Below are 19,417 nucleotides of genomic sequence, written 5' to 3' on the forward strand. Positions count from 1 at the left end.
CGTGGCAAACTAACGGATTCTGTTAACTTGATGGACGAAAAACAGGTTTAGAAAGTGATTCGTAATTATAGTTTAGTACAAGAACCTTCTAGAGTTAACTGCCTATAAAATCGTTCTTTTTTTAAGTTCTTTAAAAGTTTTGTGCTTTATCACGAGAAAAATTGTTGTATTTAAACTTTTTATTGTGTTACGTAATTTTGGTGTTATTGGGTGTAGTTGCAATATTTTGCTTTGTTGTAATTATTGAAAAATATCTATTCACCCCATTTTAGGTATTGTTTGGGGTCATTGGGGGGAATTTCAAAACTCATAGGTGTAAGTCTTTAAATTATAATAATATTTTATTATGTGATACCAAGGTTTTACTTGGAGGCTTCCAATGTTTAATATCCCAACATTTTTTTTATATTGAAAAGGGAAAGTGACGACAAACAATGAGCATTTTTTTTTTTGTTAAAAAAAAAATTTCCACCGACGATGAGGTTCCAGTAATTAGGGCATTGTCTTTTCACATCAATGTACGTACGTAGGCCCTGGTCACCAGGGTTACGTACAAAACGTGAATCATGCACATATTCTGAAGAACAAAAATAAAAATCCAAAATGAGCAAAAAAACACTTAATTGGCAGAAAAATGTTAGAAATATTAAATTTTTTTATTAAGAGACAGTGTTAAGCTGAAACGAAGTTTATTCATTAAAATTGTAACATTTTTTATTTTATTAATTATTTTGATATTTTTTCAATAATTAAGCTTTCCATCATTTTGTTATTTATCTCTTAGTAAAGGATTTAACACTCATAGCATTTCTCAATTTGGCCACAAAACATTTTACAGATATATATTTTGAAAAAGTAAACTATGTGGTTTAAATTCTAACGCAATAAGTAAGGCCTAATACATTAAATATTCAGTTGAAATGAAAAGTGAATTTCAAATATAAGGTTGGAATCATAATCTTTATTTTGATATCTTATTAAATTAACACTTATTTCAAACAATTTTTTGTTTTTTTTTTTTTTAAAAAAAAGATAGTAAATTTACTGGTTTGATTAATATTCTAACTGCCACGTCAATTTTTACAGCAGTAACAAATAAACTTGGTGCTAAAATAATGAAGGGATAATATATCTATTATACAAAGAACAGTACAATGATTTGAATGAATCAACTGTTCCCTCTTGAAATTCTTTATATATAGGAGAGCTTGAAGGGTAGCTTTCTTCAAGCACCACCAAACACAGACATGGCAGTTCAAGGTCCTTTCCTACTCTGCCTCCTAGCCTTGGCCTCCTTGTATATATGCTTGCACTGTAGGTGCAAAACCGAGCCATTACTCGATGCCTTTCAACCGGAGCAGTTTCCCTGCTGATTTTATATTTGGAGTTGGTTCAGCTGCTTACCAGGTATATATGCATGGACTACGTAGTACTTTCAGGCTTCAATTAGGATGAATTTTTACCCTGCATGCCAATAACAAAAACCACATTATTTGAACATTATTTCCTTTTTTTGCCAGTCTGAAGGAGCAGCTCATATCGATGGCAGGGGACCTAGCATATGGGATACTTTCACCAAGAAACATCCAGGTCTCTCTCTCTCTTTGAAATTCTCTCACTCAGATCCCAATATGTTCAAACATGTATCTACTTGTTCGACCTTGATTTGTTGGTCTTCCTATTTTTGCTTTCAGTAATGTCTATTCTTTTTTCGTGTAAAAGAACACATGCAACATCCAAAAACTTCCATGGAAGAGAGTTCAGAGACGGTTAAATTAATGAGAGCCCCTTTAATCTTTATTTGGAGACTTTAAAAGTGATGTTTTACGGGTTTCAATTAGGAGTTAGACACATCATTTAAGAATAAATACAATAGACATAAAAGTACTGAAACTTATGAAAAAAAAAATTTTAAAAAGAAAAAGAAAAAGAAAAAAGACACTGAAAAACCACCACCTTCTCAACCCAATGCCGTCGCCGGATTCCACAGAAAGCCACCGCCATCATCTTCCTAAAGCTCTTTTTTTTTTTTTTTTCTCAATTCAGACTACCCACAATACCTAAATGAATCTTCCTCAAGCTCCGTCTTTCCACAAACAATACCCATATCATATATATATATATATACACCTGAATGAACCTTCATATCACAAATCGCTTGGGTACCACAATTCAAACCACCCACAAACCGTACGACTCCACAATCCAGTACACACGCCACCTACGAATAGAGCCACCGCACTGCCTAAGCTTCAGCCCACCACAGAAGAAACCACCTCCGACCCACATCCCATCACTGATTCACTGCTTGTAACCACCACAAAACTGTCACCCATAACAGTGAACCATCACCAACCCAAGCCCAGAACGCCATCAGTTTTGGCCGAATCGGCACAGATCGGGCCGCTCCACTTGAAAACACTGCCAGATATGGAGTTCCGCAGCCAAAGGCCGCCACCCAACCTTTAGATCGGCCTCCTGTGTTGCTGAAACCGGCACAGATATGGTTGTTTTTGGCCAAACTGGCACAGATTTGGCAGCTCAACAGGTCGCACTGCCAACTATGGAGTTCCACAGTCACTCTCTCCTCCGTTGTACGGTGGTCGAAGCTCTCTCTCAACCATCACGGACCCGAGCTCTCTCTCTCTCTCTCTATTCTCATCTACCTGAAACCGGGCGGATTCCGGCTGTGACCTTTGGCGTATTCCGGCAGTGAATCCGTGGATTCCGGCTATGGCGAGGAGAGGTGGGATGGTTTGTGGGTTGGTTCACTAGGGTTGGAAGGAAATAAGAAAAGTTGATAATCCGATATTTTGGGCTATAGTGTATTTAGTATCTTTTAAATGATATACTATATTCTTATTGAAGGCTGGTCCAGATAGAAGGTTTTCTCTAAATTAATTCCATGAAACTCAGGTATCATTTAATGCACACATGCATTATGCATACACCCCATGCCATTTCATAAGGGATTTAGTTCCACATGCATGCAAGCTGCTCTATCCTCATGTGAGAAAAAGGTTGTTCACCCCCAACTGTTGGGACAGCTTCTGAAAGTTGACAGTCTGATTACACGTACGGAATCCGATCGTATGTTTTATTAGCAGCATAAGAGCTCGTTGTATGAAAACAAAAATTTATTAATTTCTTTTGGTCATATTAATTGTCTCAATTTTATTTTAAAAAAGATTTATAAGGTTGGAAAAAAAAAAAAAATTTACCCTACTAAAACCTACTAAAATATTTTTTTACCACCGGCTTTTGGCTCCATCTCTAGTGATGGACATTATAACGTGAGGATCCGACATCTGGAAATGACACCCGAGAGACACGCTAGGTGGAGCAATCCATTCTATTTTAGGAAAGTTTTTCAATGCGTGAAAAATACTGAAGGCGAGTGAGATAAGTTGTTTTGGCTTTTCAAACGTGATTGATTGGAAATTGGATGGATAGTGAGTTGTGGGCCCTATAACATTCCATTTTAGGAAGAATCTTCCTTGACCAATTATTTCTCTAACTATATATAGAAAGTTTTTGCGTCTCGCACTAGACAACAGGAATTCTAATTCCTTCAGCAAACTTTAACTTCTATCATATACTTTATTGTCTGCAACACTGTTATACCTAGGTCTACCGTGGGTCATCTTCAACCTACAGCCAGGGTGTAGAAGGAATCTTCTGGAAGTTCTAGAAGCAGTTATTTTATGTTGTTAATTTACATTTCTGCCCTATTTTCAATATTGCTATATAAGAAGGGCTGTGAAGCGAAGGAAATCAGACTTGATCTTTAGCTTTCAACAGTAGATAACTAGATATCCCAGATTGAGATGACATACATTCCAGTCCAACCCCAACCCTGCTGAAAAGATTTAGGGTGTAGGGCATATAAATTATTCCACTAGACAGACCACCCATTGTCTCTTTTGATGATCCTTCTGGGTCAAGGGTTCCCACCATACTTCATCTTCCCATCTCTCTCTCTCTCTCTCTCTCTCTCTCCCTCTATATATATATATATATATATAATTCTCTTTCAATTGTTGAGTTAGGTATGTGTTGCTGGGTTTCTAATGTGGATGAGATTCAAGTTGTGTGATTCTGGTTTTTACCATTATAAAAATTTTATGTTTGTGCTATTTTATGTGTTATGTTCTACCATTTGTTTGTCTTAACTATGAATGTGTGAAGTATTGGATTTTTTTTTTTTTGGGTTAATAATGTATAAGGACCACCCGAGTGCAAATAAGTGTGTGTTTGTCGTCTTCAATCATGCCCACAAGCCCATATGATATGTTATGGACATATAGCATAATTTGTATTCTTTCTCTGTAAAATTGGCCGGTGTGTTGTTTCATGATTTCCTGTTATATTTGAATTTTATTTATTTATTGGAGTTGGAGAAATAACAGAAATGCTTGTTACATTTTGCATTTTGGAGTTGAGTGTTCTAGTTACATTTAACTTTGTTAGCTTGTTTGTCTCTTTTTCATAATTGTTCATGTGCGCCTGCCTGCCTGCTAAATTTGATGATAACTGGTGCGATCATTGAAGCTGCAGTTTTTGTAGTTGGTAATTAGTACGTTTCTTTCCTTCTGTTAGTAGATAATTAAAAACCCAGAACTTTTAATGACATTTGCTATTCCAAAGGGGTCTTATATGAAAGAGCCTTTAATTAGTATATTAATCTCGATTTTATTTTAATTACCTGAGTTTGTTAAACTTTTCTTTTCTGTCTTGTTTGATGTTAAGGGCAGCTTACAGAGTCCATTTATGTACATACACTGAATTGAACCCATAGAGAACGGCCCTTAATATCTCAACCCATAGAACGACCCTTAATATGACAATTAATGTTTATTGTGTTGATTTAAGTAATGAGTGTAAAGAGTCTTCATCAAAACCTATCCAGTTTAGTGCATAGCTTCAGCAAACTTTTGATTACAGTTTTGCTTTCCCACATTTTTTCTGAGGCTAAATTTTGCATTACAGAAAAAACAAACTAAATTTATGTTATTTTTTGTTTTCTAATTTGCAGGAGCTGCAGCTACATACATGAGGTTCTAAGTGAATTGTGTTTGCCAACTTCTTATAATCTCTTGTTAGGAAAGTCTTCTACGTGTGGAACACAAGATGTTGGTCGGAGGTTGTTGAAAGTAGCTGTATTCGTACTCAACTCCTTATATATAAGTTCATCCAACAAAACATGCACTTACAATATAATTTTTTGCTCAAAAACCTTTACAGCATATACTTAATTACATTTCCAGTAGTTTAGCTCTTTTTTTCCGGTAAACACGTCCTCATCAATCGATTTCTTAAAAACATTACTTCCTATGGTCGCATTTCTTTCATTCTTTGCACATGCTCAAATTTCATCTGACACCATCAAACCCGGTGGTGTCATCCTTCTCTCTTTAGATGCTCGTTTTAGAGAACGGCATTTTCAAATTTGGCTTCCAAAGTGAGCTGGGTGGGGCTGCTCATTTGGTAATCCTTTACTTGCCATCGATTGTTGGTAGTTACACCGATTGAGTTGCTAGCGAACACAGTTTTCTTGTCAATGAAAATTTGACAATGGAAGAAGACAGTGTGCTAAAGATTTTCTATGATGAAGGGTGCCCCGTCATTCTGAACCCAAATAGAGCAACCCCTAATTCTATCGACACTATTGAAAACTCTGACAACTTCAGAGTTAAAGAACCGAATCCCAATGGATCTATCAGGAGGGTCTTGTGGGAGAGTTTTGATTATCCTTCTGACACACTCCTGCCTGGTTTGAAACTAGGGATGGATTTCGAAACAAACCAAAAATCGATACTAACTTCATGGATAAGTGGTCAAATCCCTTCATTTGGAGGCTTCTCTCTAGAGTGGAGCCCTAATGCAAATGGAACGGGTCAACTTGTAATGAGACACCGCAGTAACATATATTGGGTTAGTAGGATTGGCAACGATTCTCACTTTCCGAATTTTGGTATGATGGCTGGCGGCAATTACAAGTTCAATTATGTGAGTAACAAAAAAAAAAAGTTACTTCACATACTTTGTTCTCAATGGAAGTTTTTCAGCGTGGACCTTGGGCTTTGATGGGCAACTCATGGATCTAAAGTCACAACTTGTTTTTTCTAAATAGTTCCTTGTGTTTTTTTAAATCCTCTGATCGTGGGTGCATGGAGCAAAACACACCCAATTACAGGAATAGTGAACAGAGGTTCCGTGAAAAGTGGGGTGCTTTTCAAAACAGATCATATTGCCTTGATGACGACTCGAGCTTGAACATTAATGATTGTTGGGCTCAATCCAGGAACAATTGTTCTTGTCTTAGGTTTACCACAACAACTACAAATGAAATTGGATGTCGATTCTACAATAACAAATTTGTAGAAGACAAAGACAACAATCAAGACAGACTTATGTTCTTGACACTGGTAAGCAAGCCTCATTTGTAATTTATGTATATCATTTTTGCTTAATTTTGATTGGATTTGTTTCTAAGTTTTTGCTTATGTGAACCTGACAATGTCCATAGACTTTTGGATAGTTAGTTGTGTGTAAATTGAATGTTTGCTTCATTTTTAGCTGACTTTCTAAAGTTTTTGTGCTAAATGTGAAATTCACAAATTTTGATTAGGAGACACCAACAGCAGCCCCCCAATGGTGACAAGAAAAAAAAAAGACATGGTGGATATGGCTTATAGTGGGTGTTACAGGGGCTACTTTAGTTATCATATTGGGATTCTTATTACATTTTTGGCGTTGGAAAAAACTTCAAGGTAAGATTTTAACTACTTGATATAAGACCAATTAATTTATAGACCAATATAAGCATTGAGTTTAATTATGAATATTTTGTACAGCAGGAAACGATCAAAATGAAAAAGAAGTAAATTGGTTTGAAAAGAAAGAATTTCCAGTGGACCAATTTTCATATGAGACTATTTTGAAGGCTACTGGAAACTTCTCCAGTTTAAATCACCTTGGACATGGAAGTTTTGGTCCTGTATATAAGGTAAGGTTTGGTCCGCTACACCTTCCATTGTGCTTTTTGTTAACAATTTTAATGCTCTCCCTTGTATCACTAATTTAGGGAGCATTACATGGAGGCCAAGAGATTGCTAGTAAGAGGCTGTCTAAAAGATCTAGTCAAGGATTGGAAGAGTTCACAAATGAGGTCAAAATTATTGGCCTGCTGCAACACAGAAATCTTGTCAAACTTTTGGGCTTTTGTGTTTGTGGAGAAGAGGAACTTTGACTTCTACAAATTTGTTGTTGTAGAATCGACATCCAGTTTCATTTGTAGTTTCAGTGGTAAACCCAAAACAAAAACAATTGTTCCTGCACTGAGCCCAACCATCATTAATGTTCAAGCTCGAGTTGTCATCAAGGCGATATGATATGTTTTGAAAAGCACCCCACTTTTCACGAAACCTGTGTTCGCTATGCCTGTAATTGGGTGTGTTTTGCTCCACGCACCCACGATCAGTGGAATTACAGAAACACAAGAAACTATTCACAAAAACAAGTTGTGACTTTGGATCCGTGAGTTGCCCATCAAAGCCCAAGGTCCACGCTGAAAAACTTCCATCGAGAACAGAGTATGTGAAGTAACTTTCTTTTTTGTTACTCACATAATTGAACTTGTAATTGTCGCCAGCCATCGTACCAAAATTAGGAAAGTAAGAATCGTTGCCAATCCCACTAAGCCAATATATGTTACCGCGGTGTCTCATTACAAATTGACCCGTTCCATTTGCATTAGGGCTCCACTCTAGAGATAAGCCTCCAAATGAAGGGATTTGGCCACTTATCCATGAAGTTAGTATCGATTTTTGGTTTGTTTCGAAATCCATCCATAGTTTCATACCAGGCAGGAGTGTGTCAGAAGGATAATCAAAACTCTCCTACAAGACCCTACTGATGGATCCATCGGGATTCAGTTCTTTAACTCTGAAGTTGCCAGAGTTTTCAATGGTGCCGATAGAATTAGGGGCTGCTCTATTTGGGTTCAGAATGACGAAGCTCCCTTCATCATAGAAAATCTTTAGCACACCGTCTTCTTCCATTGTCAAATTTTCATTGACAAGAAAACTGTGTTCGCTAGCAACCCAACCGGTGTAACTACCAACAACCGATGGCAAGTAAAGGATTACCAAATAAGTAGCCCCACCCAGCCCGCTTTGGAAGCTGAATCTGAACATGCCATTCTCTGAAACGAGCATCTCAGAGGGAAAGATGACATTATTGGATTTGATGGTGTCAGATGAAATTTGAGCATGTGCAAAGAAGGATAGAAATGTGACTGTAAGAAGTAATGTTTTTAAGAAATCCATTGATGATGATGTGTTTACTGGAAAAAAGAGCTAGACTACGGGAAATGTAATTAAGTAAATGCTGTAAAGATTTTTGAGCAAAAAATTATATTGTAAGTGCATGTTTTGTTGGATGAACTTATATATAAGGAGTTGAGTACGAGTACAGCTACTTTCAACAACCTCTGGCCAACATTTTGTGTTCCACACGTAGAAGACTTTCCTAACAAGAGGTTATAAGTAGTTGGCAAACATGATTCACTTAAACCTTGATTTTTTTACACCAATTTAACTCTAAATATATATATATGTTTTGTCATTGAATTTGTCAACACTAACAACCTAACATCAGGAATTGAAACCATTTGTGTTCGCTAAATGTAATGAAATCCAACAAGAAGTTATAAGTAGTTGGCAAACACGATTCACTTAGAATTTGATTTTTTTTTTTTTTTTTTTTTTTCTTGTACTTCAAAAATTTGACTTCAATTTAGTTAACAAACCATTAGGATTGAACTAGTCAAATGCTCTTTTAAACTAAAATCACCCAATATTGGACTTTCCAAAGTTAACAATATTTTTTTTGGTTTTGCTACTCTAAATGTAGAGAGCAACCATGGCGAAGGCCAAAAAAGAAAATCTATAACAAAGGCAAATAATTTTGCCCAGTTTTTTTTTTATTCACTCTTTTTGTTCTTTATCTGTGCATGCGTGTGACTCAACGTGGTCAAAATTCAAAAGGTTAGGAGATGTGGAAATTATGTAAAAGATGGACACTAAAAGGGGCAAGTCTCTTTGCACTAAGCAAACCTCATAAAACACTAAAAACAATGCCACAGTTAGTGCAGATGCCAACAATTTAAAAAATGATCTTAATTAAAAATATTATTTTATTATTAATATTAAATTTTTTTAACAAAAACTGATTAAAAGATTGATAAACAGTTTCATAAATGGATAGGAAAAAGATGAAATATATAACTTTTTATTGATATTTTTTTTTTCTCTGAGCTAACAAATTGGATGGTGGGCAATCATGGTTTAATTTTTTCATTAATCTGCTCAACTAATTAATTCGCTCCAAACAACTAATAATCAGCTTGATTGCTGCCAAAAAGGTTATCCAATAAAATCATACTCACAAATACTGAATAACTAAACTTTCCCTTCTAGAACTAACGATTCATACAGGTTGCGTACACCTTTTCCCATTCAACTTCTCCTTTAACTTATTTCAAATAAGCATATGGGACCTACCTTTTGGAAAATCCTTCAATTTTTAGAAGCCTTCTCGTGGTGGTGTGAATTTGACTTTAAAGAAAAAGAGATGTGTTATTTTTACGTCACATTGGCTTATATTAACTTTACATTAAGATATATTGGTTGTGTAACCTATGTATATGAGACTCACATGCTTAAGTCCCACACCCCATATTTATTTGTCATGCTTTTAGGTTCCACTTGGTAATTTACGCATTCTTGGTTCCTTTTTCGAATTCTACGAATTCCTACGGGAAAGATAATTACTTGCATTAGTATATAAGTTAAGCTTAAGATTATTAACATTTAAACAATATTTTAGAATTAAATATAAAATGCAAGAATTAAATCATAATAAAGTATGATAATACTTATTTTAATAGGGAAACTAAGCACATTTAAGCTATTATCAAGATGTTAGAGTATTATTGGATTACCAAGTTAGAGATTTGATGAGAATTATATTGCCTTTGATAAACATTAGATTACCTTAAATTTAGCGATTTGATTATATTGAATCACACTAATGCTCCGTTTGTTTCGACATGAAATGATTTCCGTCGTAAAATAATTTCGACGAAATTATTTTCAGAAAAAATGATTTTCTTGAAAATATTTTTCGGTATTTGGTTCGCAGGAAAAAATTAAGAAATAAAAAAATTAAAATTTAGCAAATGTCGCCGAAATCCGGCAACGTCCTGTCGCCGTTAAGCTACTTAAAATGCTTGGGCGAATTAATATTGAGAAAAGATCCCTGAAATTTTCGTAAAGAAATCGACTTACTTTATAGGGGCAAATTTTTCTTGTTGCGTGAGCAGAAGGAAGATCTTTTGACGTGTATGCTTTCATCAAACAAGTCCACGAGGGGCCCAAATCGTTGGATTAACTTTTATTAAAAAATAATAATAATAATAATAATAATAATGGATATAACTGAGGCAATTAACTAGAGAAAACTGGGATAACTGGAACACCATTATTGCTTTAGCATCTAGAAGACCAAACAAGTAAAAAGTTTTTGGGTTTTGTTGTTTATCCCGTGGGGAAGCCACCTATCTTCAACCAGTTATTGGTATCCGTTCATGTCGTCATCAAGTTCCAATCTCATGTGTGTCCAAGAGAAAATGATGAATTTCCAAAAAAAAATATAAAACTTGTTTTTTTGTAAAAATAGAAAGATAAAAATAAAAAATAAAATTCGAAGGACAACGCATTATTCAGTCGACAAAAGACACCCTCCATTGCTCAAAAGCAATGGCCTACACGTTTTGAAACTTTAGTACTTTTTTTTGGCTAATAACTGAGATACTAGGAGGCAATCAATCAGCTTTTTTGTTCAAGTATCGACTCCACTTTTTACTGCGAAATTTTTATTTGAGACTCCAAAATTGGCTAAAATTTCTTACAAAGCAAATAAATTAATTTTTAAAAGTGACGTGTCTTTATTATGTAAAATATATATATATATATATATAGCTTAAATGACGCATAACTTTTAAATGTTAGTTTGTAAGAAATTTGCATCCCTCCAATAGTACTGTCATGTATTTTTTAACATATAAAAGATGTATTTTTTAATAATTTATGCTTCTCACGTACTTTCTTTATAAAATTAATAAAAAAATATGTGTTTTTAACATATTTAAGAGCCACATGATATTTTAGAGACTTAATATTTAACAACCCAAAGAGAAGAGTACCATATCATATTGCATGTTGATTACAACGGGCATTGGGCAATTAATGACATTTATCCTAAGCTTTAAATTTTCATTATTTTAACTGTTTTTTTTTTTTTTTTTTAACATACGTAGTTTAATTTGGTTATCATAATTGATATGCAACACTTGAATCATGGATCGGATAATATTATACTTAATTATACAATAATGGACATCGTAACGTGAGGGACCCGACATGCATGCAAAAATGATGGCCTTGTTTGGCAAATGCTTGTATAAAACAAAGTAGTGAGTTTTTATTTTTGGAATTAGTAAAAAGTGATAATATGATATAAAATAAAAATAATTTATATAGGAAAGTAGAAGAAAAAAAAAATTATATTGTAGTGAATTTTTTTTTTTGAATAGTAACAAAAAATTATTGATGTAATATAAAAAGTAAAAAAAGTGAAAATATTTTGATGTTGATTATTATTGAAAAATATGAAAAAGTTTTTTTTAAAAAAAAAAAAAAATACATGAATGGTACTTAAACACTACTTTGTCCGTCTCCAAGGATTTGCTCAATCGGCTGGAGACCACACCTCATGAAGTGGAGGTCACTAGTTCGAATCCCCCTCCTCTTACGTGAACATGTCAAAAATATATATATATATATATATATATATATATATATATATATATATATATATATATATATATATACTACTATGTCCATGGCATGCTTTTGCCAAACAAAGCTGACATCCGGCGGACAACAATTCGTTTCATTTTAGGAAAGTTTTTCTTCGCGTGAAAAATAATGCAGGTGAGAAATTACTGATATAGGTTCCTTCGGCTTTTCAAACTAGATGGACTGGAATGTGGATGAATAGTGGAATGTGGGCCATATAACATTCCATTTTGGGATGAGCCTTCCTTGACCAATTAATCTCTAACTATAGAATTGTTTTTTGGCGTCTCAAAAACCAAGTGGGACCTAGTAGTAGCCAAAAGCATGGCAAAGAAGAAAAAGAATATTTTTCTTTAAAGTCAAATTCACACCACCACGTGAAGGCTTCTAAAAATTGAAGGATTTTCCAAAAGATGTGAATTGGAAAAGGTGTACGCAACCTGTATGAATTAATTGAATTATTAGTTCTAGAAGGGAAAGTTTATTTTTTCAGTATTTGTGAGAATGATTTGATTGGATAACCTTTTTAGCAGCAATGATTTGATTGGATATCAAATCTGCAACAACGTAATTAATAAGAAAATATTGTCATCGTAAAAGAAAAAAAAAAAAAAGTTACATAAATAATAGATCGGCCATCGGAGACAAGAGGACTTTAGCCCCTCTTCTTTCTTGATCTCTGCTGAAAATCCATACTCTTCTCTTCTTCCCTCGTAGGTCGAGACAAAATGCCCAAAGGTTACTCCAACTACAATCATGTCGGAGTGGTGCTCCTAAACTTTACATTTCTTTGCCTCATTTGCCAAGCCATAGCCGCCTAAAACGTTGAAATAGCTTGAAGGAGATATGCGGTAAGTTTTCTGGGTCAGTGACATCTCATCGTCTAGGAAACAGCGGTTTTGATTTTCTTGAGGTGGATCATGATTTTCTTGAGGGTAGTCTTAATTCCCTTCAAATTAAATGGAAATGAGGGACTACAATTTGTTCAAGATAGAGATTGCTCATCAATTGCAAGAATTGTGGAAAATTGGAATAAGATTAAGATGTCAATCTGTTCCTTGAGTGACATGAAGCGACATGGTAAGCATACTATTTCTTTATTGGGTGGTATTAGATTCATTATTTAATTGGCAGCGGGTGAGCTCGTGATTGTGGAGGCCAGCTATTAGTCTTTTTAATAAGTTGGCCTTTATGTTAATTAGGCCCTACATCATCTAACTAGATTCAAACATATCAATTGAATTTTTGAGTAGTGTCTCAACGTGATATATTAAAGTTTTACTTGGAGATTTTCCCAACACAATGTTTGTAGATTGATTTCTTTCTCTTTTCTGGGGAGGATTTGTTCCCGAATCTTTCAAAATAACTAGGATTCTTTTCATCCATGGACAGCAAGAACAACATAAGATTAAGAGCACTCAACACAGCTGATCTTGATAATCTCACTCTGTCATTCTAATACAGAGAGGAGTATTTAATACAATGCAAAATTGAGTAATTGACTAGTTTTCCATTATTCTCACGGAATTGGATGTATGACTACCTTTCCAGTTGCTCTGTTTGTCTCAATATATGAGAAAGCCTCGACAAGCTGGGGGAATGGGAATGGCCCCTTGGGGTCAATAACCGCCTTCACCTTTCCACTCTCTAAATATGGGTTCAGTTTCCTCAGAACAGCTCCATTGGAAGTGACTACAAATCTGAAGCCAGGAGGTGTGACAGCACCGGTTAGGGCCACAACGCTGCCCCCTTCTTTCACTACCTTCACTGCCCTCTCACACTGCCCTGCCATTACAGAAAACAAGAACAAATTTTCAACTATCATTAACTAATTATAAGGATCGAGACTTGGAAGACAAGCAAGTGTTACCAAATCTTACCAATAGCATCATAGACAACATCAAACTTTTCTGGCAAATCTTCGAAGTTCTCCTTAGTGTAATCAATAGCCAAATCAGCACCCAAGCTCTTCAACAACTCCAATTTTCCAGTGCTTGAAGTGGCTGCAACTCTTGAAGCACCGAATACTTGTTTTGCTAGCTGCATCAACAGAAAAAAATAAAGAAAGAAAAGAGAGAAGTAGGATATGCCTTTGGTTTGTTAGACTTTTGCTTGTAGTTTGTTTGTTTTGAAATGAAATGCTTACTGAGTTATTCAACGAGATGGAGCCAAAAGTCTTGTAGGAGATATATACGTACGTACGCTCCAGTGGGTTCAGGTTGAGCGGCTTTTTACCCACCCCAACCTTCTATTTTTTGCCGAGTTAGAAATAAATCGGCCGGGGAGATGATGGTAACTTTTACACTATATAATATTAATATATATGCATCCACCTAGCTAATAAATGGAATATTAAATCACTATAATTAATGAATCAACCTTAATTATCGGCAATACCCAAATCATTGAAATGAAGGCCATTAGTATTAAAGAAAAAATCGCATGGAGAATTCACAATGTCAGAAACAACCATAATTCTACAAGAGAATTAAAAGCTTCTAGCATTATTTAAAAAGTATTGGATTAAGAAAAAGTATTACTATAATTAAGTATTCTCCTCGTGAAGTCTGCCCTAGCTAATGCAAGTGAATGGAAATTCTTCGCGGGGCCGGCCAAGGTGCCACCTTCCATCATGCAACGACCTAAAGAAAAAGAGCATAATATTGCTGCTTTTTTCTAGTCAGCAACGCACTAGATGTGGCTTTGGATCGATCAACCCCAACAAATTAAGGCATTCATCCAGTATGGAGCGGTGTTTAAATATATATATGTTATTTAAGAGTGTGTTTTTAAAATATTACAATAAAAATATAAAAATCAATGTAAATAAATATCAATGTATGTCCCAAAGTACACTAAGGAGTATCTTAGGGCAGAAATTTTCTTCTGTATCTTTAGTGGCTGAGGGCTGAACCTTGTCACCATGGCGTGGCCGGCCAAGGGGGTGGCTCAGTCACCTTCTTCTTTTTCATTTTTTTTTTCCTTTTTTTTTTTTTAAAGTTTTTAATAATTTTTTTTTGTTTTTTTTTTTTTAATTTGATAATTAATTATTAAAGATTTTTAATTTTGTAATTTCTTATATTGTGACATGTGTCAACCTGGCGGACCGTTAGTTTTAGACGGAACTTAACTGAGGTACTAATTTGGTCTTTTTTCAAAACTGAGGCATCATCTGTGAATTGTGATGCGAATTGAAACTTAGGGACTAAAAAATAAAGTTTCCAAAATTCAAAGACCAAAAGTATATTTAACCCTTTATATTACTTGCTCATTTTGTATCCTATATTTATTTTTATTGGACTGATGTTGCAGTATTCATTAACCTTTTAATTAACTAGCTTTCATTAAAAAAAAAAATATAGGGATTAATGAAAACCAGTAATGTTACATGTTCAACTCTCATCCAACTCATATATATCTCACTGGGTAAATTAGTCACGTTTATTAAAAAAAATAAAATCAGGGATTAATGGACACCAGTAATATTACATACTCAGCTCTCATCCAACTCATATATATCTCATTGGTACATTAGCCACCTTTATTTAAAAATAAATAAATAAATAAAAAATAAAAATCAGGGATTAATGGACTTTTGATCAACTAGCCTTCATTCAAAAATATTTAGGGATTAATGGACACAAGTTATGTATATAGTAATGTTACGTACTCAACTCTTATCCAACTCTTATATATCTCACTAGGTAAATCAGCCCTTGGATTAACTTTTATTAAAAAAAAAAAAAAAAAAAAGAAGATTTAAAGACTTATGGGAACTGTTACATCAGCCTAGTAAGGTAAAAATAAGATGTGAGTTGAGTAATTATGCATCCATAATAAATTGTTAAACAGATTTTATTATTATTATTTTTTTTTAAATAGCGCGCTACTATGTCACGTGTTGTTGTCATATTAGGGATTGTTTTGGTTTTATTGTTATATCAGAATTTGTTTTTGTTTTTGTTTTTGATTAACTGTTTAAGAGTATTGAATGGTCTCAATCAAGAAAATCTAATACAATGAATTTGTTAACGAGACGTTTGAAGATAAAAGCCAAAGCATCAAACACCTTTATTCACGTGAGTACCTGACCCATGGGCCATGGCCATCGTAGTTTGTTTTTTTTATTGGATGAGTCGTCTGTGTTTGATAATCCAGAACCTTCTTTGGCGTGTTATTCGATGACAATGGAAAAGGGGAGAGTGGGCATGCATTGTATTGTAGGAAACCATTGGTGATGGACATTGTAAAATGAGGGACCCGACATCCAGAAATGACTTCTTTGATTTGGCCGTGGGCCTCGCTTTTTCTTCACATGTTTGCTGCAGTTTTTGGTCATTACTGTCTAGTCGAGTTCTTCAACTTTCTTATCTGATTTGGTTAGGTTAGGCCCGCTTTTTCGAATGTGAGCGGTCGGGTCACAGGAAGAAATGAGTGTTGTTGGGTTACCTTGATGTCAATGTCAATGTCAATGTCAACAGTCAATGGTATAAGATTAAAAAAATTTAAAAAAAAAAAAAAAAGTATCTTAAAATTTTATCAACAAGTATATATATATATTTGATAAAAAAGTAAGATTAAAAAAAAAAAAATTCAAAGGACAACACATTATTCAGACGACAAAGGACACCTTTCATTGCCCAAAAGCAATGGCCCACACGTTTTGAAACTTTAGTACTTTCTTTAACTAAGAAACCAGCTGCCAAGAGGTAATCAATCAGCTTTTCTGCTCAAGTATCGACTCTACTCTTTACTGGTAGGAGAAGAGCAAAGTCAATTGAAGGGTAAATAAAATTTTTCTGTACTGCAAAACAAATTTTTAATTGAGACTTCAAAACTGGCCGAAATTTCTTGCAAAGCAAATAAATTAATCTTTAAAAGTGACATGTGTCTTTATTATGTAAAATATACATTTTTTTTATAATACCTTAAATGACACATGTAATTTTTAAATGTTAGTTTGTAAGAATTTGCATCCCTCCAACAATGTCATGTATTTTTTAACATATGAAATCTTTTTTTTTTAATAACTTCTGCTACTTGCATAATTTCTTAATAACATTAACAAAAGATATGTGTTTTTTACATATTTAAGAGTCGCATCATATTTTAGAGACTTAATATTTGACAACCCAAAGTGAAGAGTATTGTATCGAATTGCATGTTAATTACAACGGGCATTATCCTAAGCTTTAAATTTTCATTATTTTAATTGTTAAAAAGAAAACATAGTTTATTTTGGTTATCATAATTGATATGCAACACTTGAATCATGAATAGGATAATATTACACTTAATTATACAATAATCAATAACGGGTTTGGACACCTAAAAGTGGGAGAGCTTTTAGAAGTAGAAGATAAAGAAGCCTTCGGGTTAGGGACCCATTAGACTCGCACATTGAATAGAAATCCCATCAATCGAAGAATTCAACTAAAAAAATATTTGTCGTACAATTCTTTACATAATTTTTGTACAATTTCAACAAGATTCTTTTTTCAAACTAACAATTAGATGTGTTTTCCTACATGTGAGTCTTATATATTCAATGGTTGATTCTAAAAAAATGTTGTTGGAATTATACAGAATTTGTAAACGTATCATATCTCATTCAACGGTGATGAGTGTTGAACAAGACATGTCATCATAGACGGAGTGTGTGGATGTGATGAGTCTGGCACGTGAGAGGCCATCTAGAAGCTGTCTTAGTCTTTCTCTCCAAAATGTACATGACTCCATCTCCATGCTGCTGATTTTCCTCTTCAAAGACCATTTGCCTTGGCACTTGCTAAAGGCTTCTAGAAGGGAAGTTTATTTATTCAGTATTTGTGAGAATAATTTGATTGGATAACCTTTTTGGCAGCAATCAAGCTGATTATTAGCTGTTTGGAAATTAGTTTAACATATTAATAAAAAAAGTTAAACCATGATTGCCCACTATCCAATTTGTTAGCTCAGAGCTTAGAGAAAGAAAAAAAAAAATCAATACAAAGTTATATATTTCATTTTTATCCTACAAATTTATGAAACTGTTTATCAATCTTTTTATAAGGGAAATTTATGATAAATTTTGGGGTAAAAGATCAATTTAAAAATATTCCATAAATTTTTAATTTTTAATTTTACATGTCTGAGTCTTTTCGAATTTCAAATTAGTCCCTCCGTCTCCTTTCTGTCAAAGTGAGCTGTTATCCCGTTAGTCAAAGCCAATCAACTGCCACATGGGCATCAGAGAACCAGCTGAAAACGAAGCCGTTTCACAACATTTTTTAACCAACGTGACATATGTGCCACGTCAGCCTTTGGACCGAGCAGAAACCGAACGGACGCCTCCGTACAATACCCCAAGCGTCTGTTCAGAGTATGTATCACAAAACCGAGGAGTATTCTAGAATCATCCCTAATACAGTGTATTTCTTCACTTTTCCACAAAATTGATTATGAAAATTTGCTCGAGTGGTGAATATGGATCGCTGGTATAGTCGGAATCTGAAAATTCAGAAGTTTTTTTTAATGAAGGCTAGCTGATGAAAATTCCATTAACGTACCATTTTGACAGAAAATCCCTTCAACCGAAGAATCCAACGGTGGTGAGTGTTGAAAAAGACAGGTCGCCATAGACGGAGAGGCCATCTAAAAGCTGACCATTTGCCTTGGCAGCTGGCACTTGCTAAAGGCTTCTAGAAGGGAAAGTTTATTTATCCAGTATTTGTGAGAATGATTTGATTGGATAACCTTTTTGGCAGCAATCAAGCTGATTATTAGTTATTTGGGGCGAATTAGTTTAACAGATTAATAAAAAAAAATTAAACCATAATTGCCCACTATCCAGTTTGTTAGCTCAGATCTTAGAGAAAAAAAATAATATCAATAAAAAGTTATATATTTCATTTTTATCATATCCATTTATGAAACTGTTTATCAATCTTTTAATCAGTTTTTATTAAAAAAATAAATAAATGATATTTTTAATTAAGATAATTTTTTAAATTGTTGGCATATATGCACTCATTGTGGCCTTATTTTTAGTGTTTTCTTCCAAAAGAGAGAAATAAAAATAAAAATGAAAAGTCAGCAAGCGCAAGGTTTCTTTAAAACGTGTATGAATTAAACTCTTCATCTAACGATTCACAATATTGTACCAATTGCCCACATGAAATAAATTTTATTAACAAAAAGTAGTATTAATCAATAAATGCTTTCCACGGGGAACATTCCCTCCTTGGTAGATGTTGAGATTCCAATAAATAAATTAAATTTTTTATTTATTTATTTATTTTTTAGGACAACTTCATATTTCAATATATCAATAGTGCAATTTTCCATTATATATAAATGCTAATCTCACTGACTTGTTAAGAGAGTTTACGCACATAAACGGACAAGTGAAGGGAAAAATTAAAGAGGAAACGTTGAAAAGCAAAAAGAAAATGATACATGTTATAATGATGAAGTCGGTTGCTGTCTTAATCTTATCATGTCGTTTCGTCCTT

The 19,417-nt window shown here is 34.0% G+C and overlaps 1 protein-coding gene and 1 long non-coding RNA gene across 3 annotated transcripts; one reads left to right on the forward strand and one right to left on the reverse strand.

Annotated features, from left to right (window-relative positions):
• The first annotated feature begins 1,158 nt into the window (after window positions 1-1,158).
• On the forward strand, window positions 1,159-8,469 carry LOC133881482 (uncharacterized). Of its 2 annotated transcripts, none has more exons than XR_009902528.1 (6): window positions 1,159-1,407; window positions 1,521-1,590; window positions 5,036-6,428; window positions 6,632-6,773; window positions 6,858-7,009; window positions 7,088-8,469. It is a non-coding gene; the product is annotated as an uncharacterized LOC133881482 (long non-coding RNA). The 2 variants fall into 2 exon arrangements; XR_009902527.1 differs by having other exon boundaries at window positions 6,861-7,009.
• Window positions 8,470-13,279: 4,810 nt separating this feature from the next.
• On the reverse strand, window positions 13,280-14,053 carry LOC133882340 (2-methylene-furan-3-one reductase-like). Its single transcript, XM_062321484.1, has 2 exons — window positions 13,805-14,053; window positions 13,280-13,709 (listed from the first exon to the last, which is right to left on the reverse strand). Exons 1-2 carry the CDS (start codon window positions 13,968-13,970, stop codon window positions 13,444-13,446), a joined length of 432 nt encoding a protein of 143 aa, XP_062177468.1. The 5' UTR covers window positions 13,971-14,053; the 3' UTR covers window positions 13,280-13,443.
• Between the last annotated feature and the right edge of the window lie 5,364 nt (window positions 14,054-19,417).

The sequence above is a fragment of the Alnus glutinosa genome, chromosome 11, assembly GCF_958979055.1.
Source record: "Alnus glutinosa chromosome 11, dhAlnGlut1.1, whole genome shotgun sequence".
Classification (NCBI taxonomy): Eukaryota; Viridiplantae; Streptophyta; class Magnoliopsida; order Fagales; family Betulaceae; genus Alnus; species Alnus glutinosa.

Excerpts from the sequence above, each read along its gene's own strand:
- LOC133882340 (XM_062321484.1), bottom strand. The coding sequence starts at position 13,970 with ATGCAGCTAGCAAAACAAGTATTCGGTGCTTCAAGAGTTGCAGCCACT. Across the intron at positions 13,710-13,804 it reads TGTTGTCTATGATGCTATTG|GGCAGTGTGAGAGGGCAGTG; the intron begins GTAAGATTTGGT and ends CTGTAATGGCAG.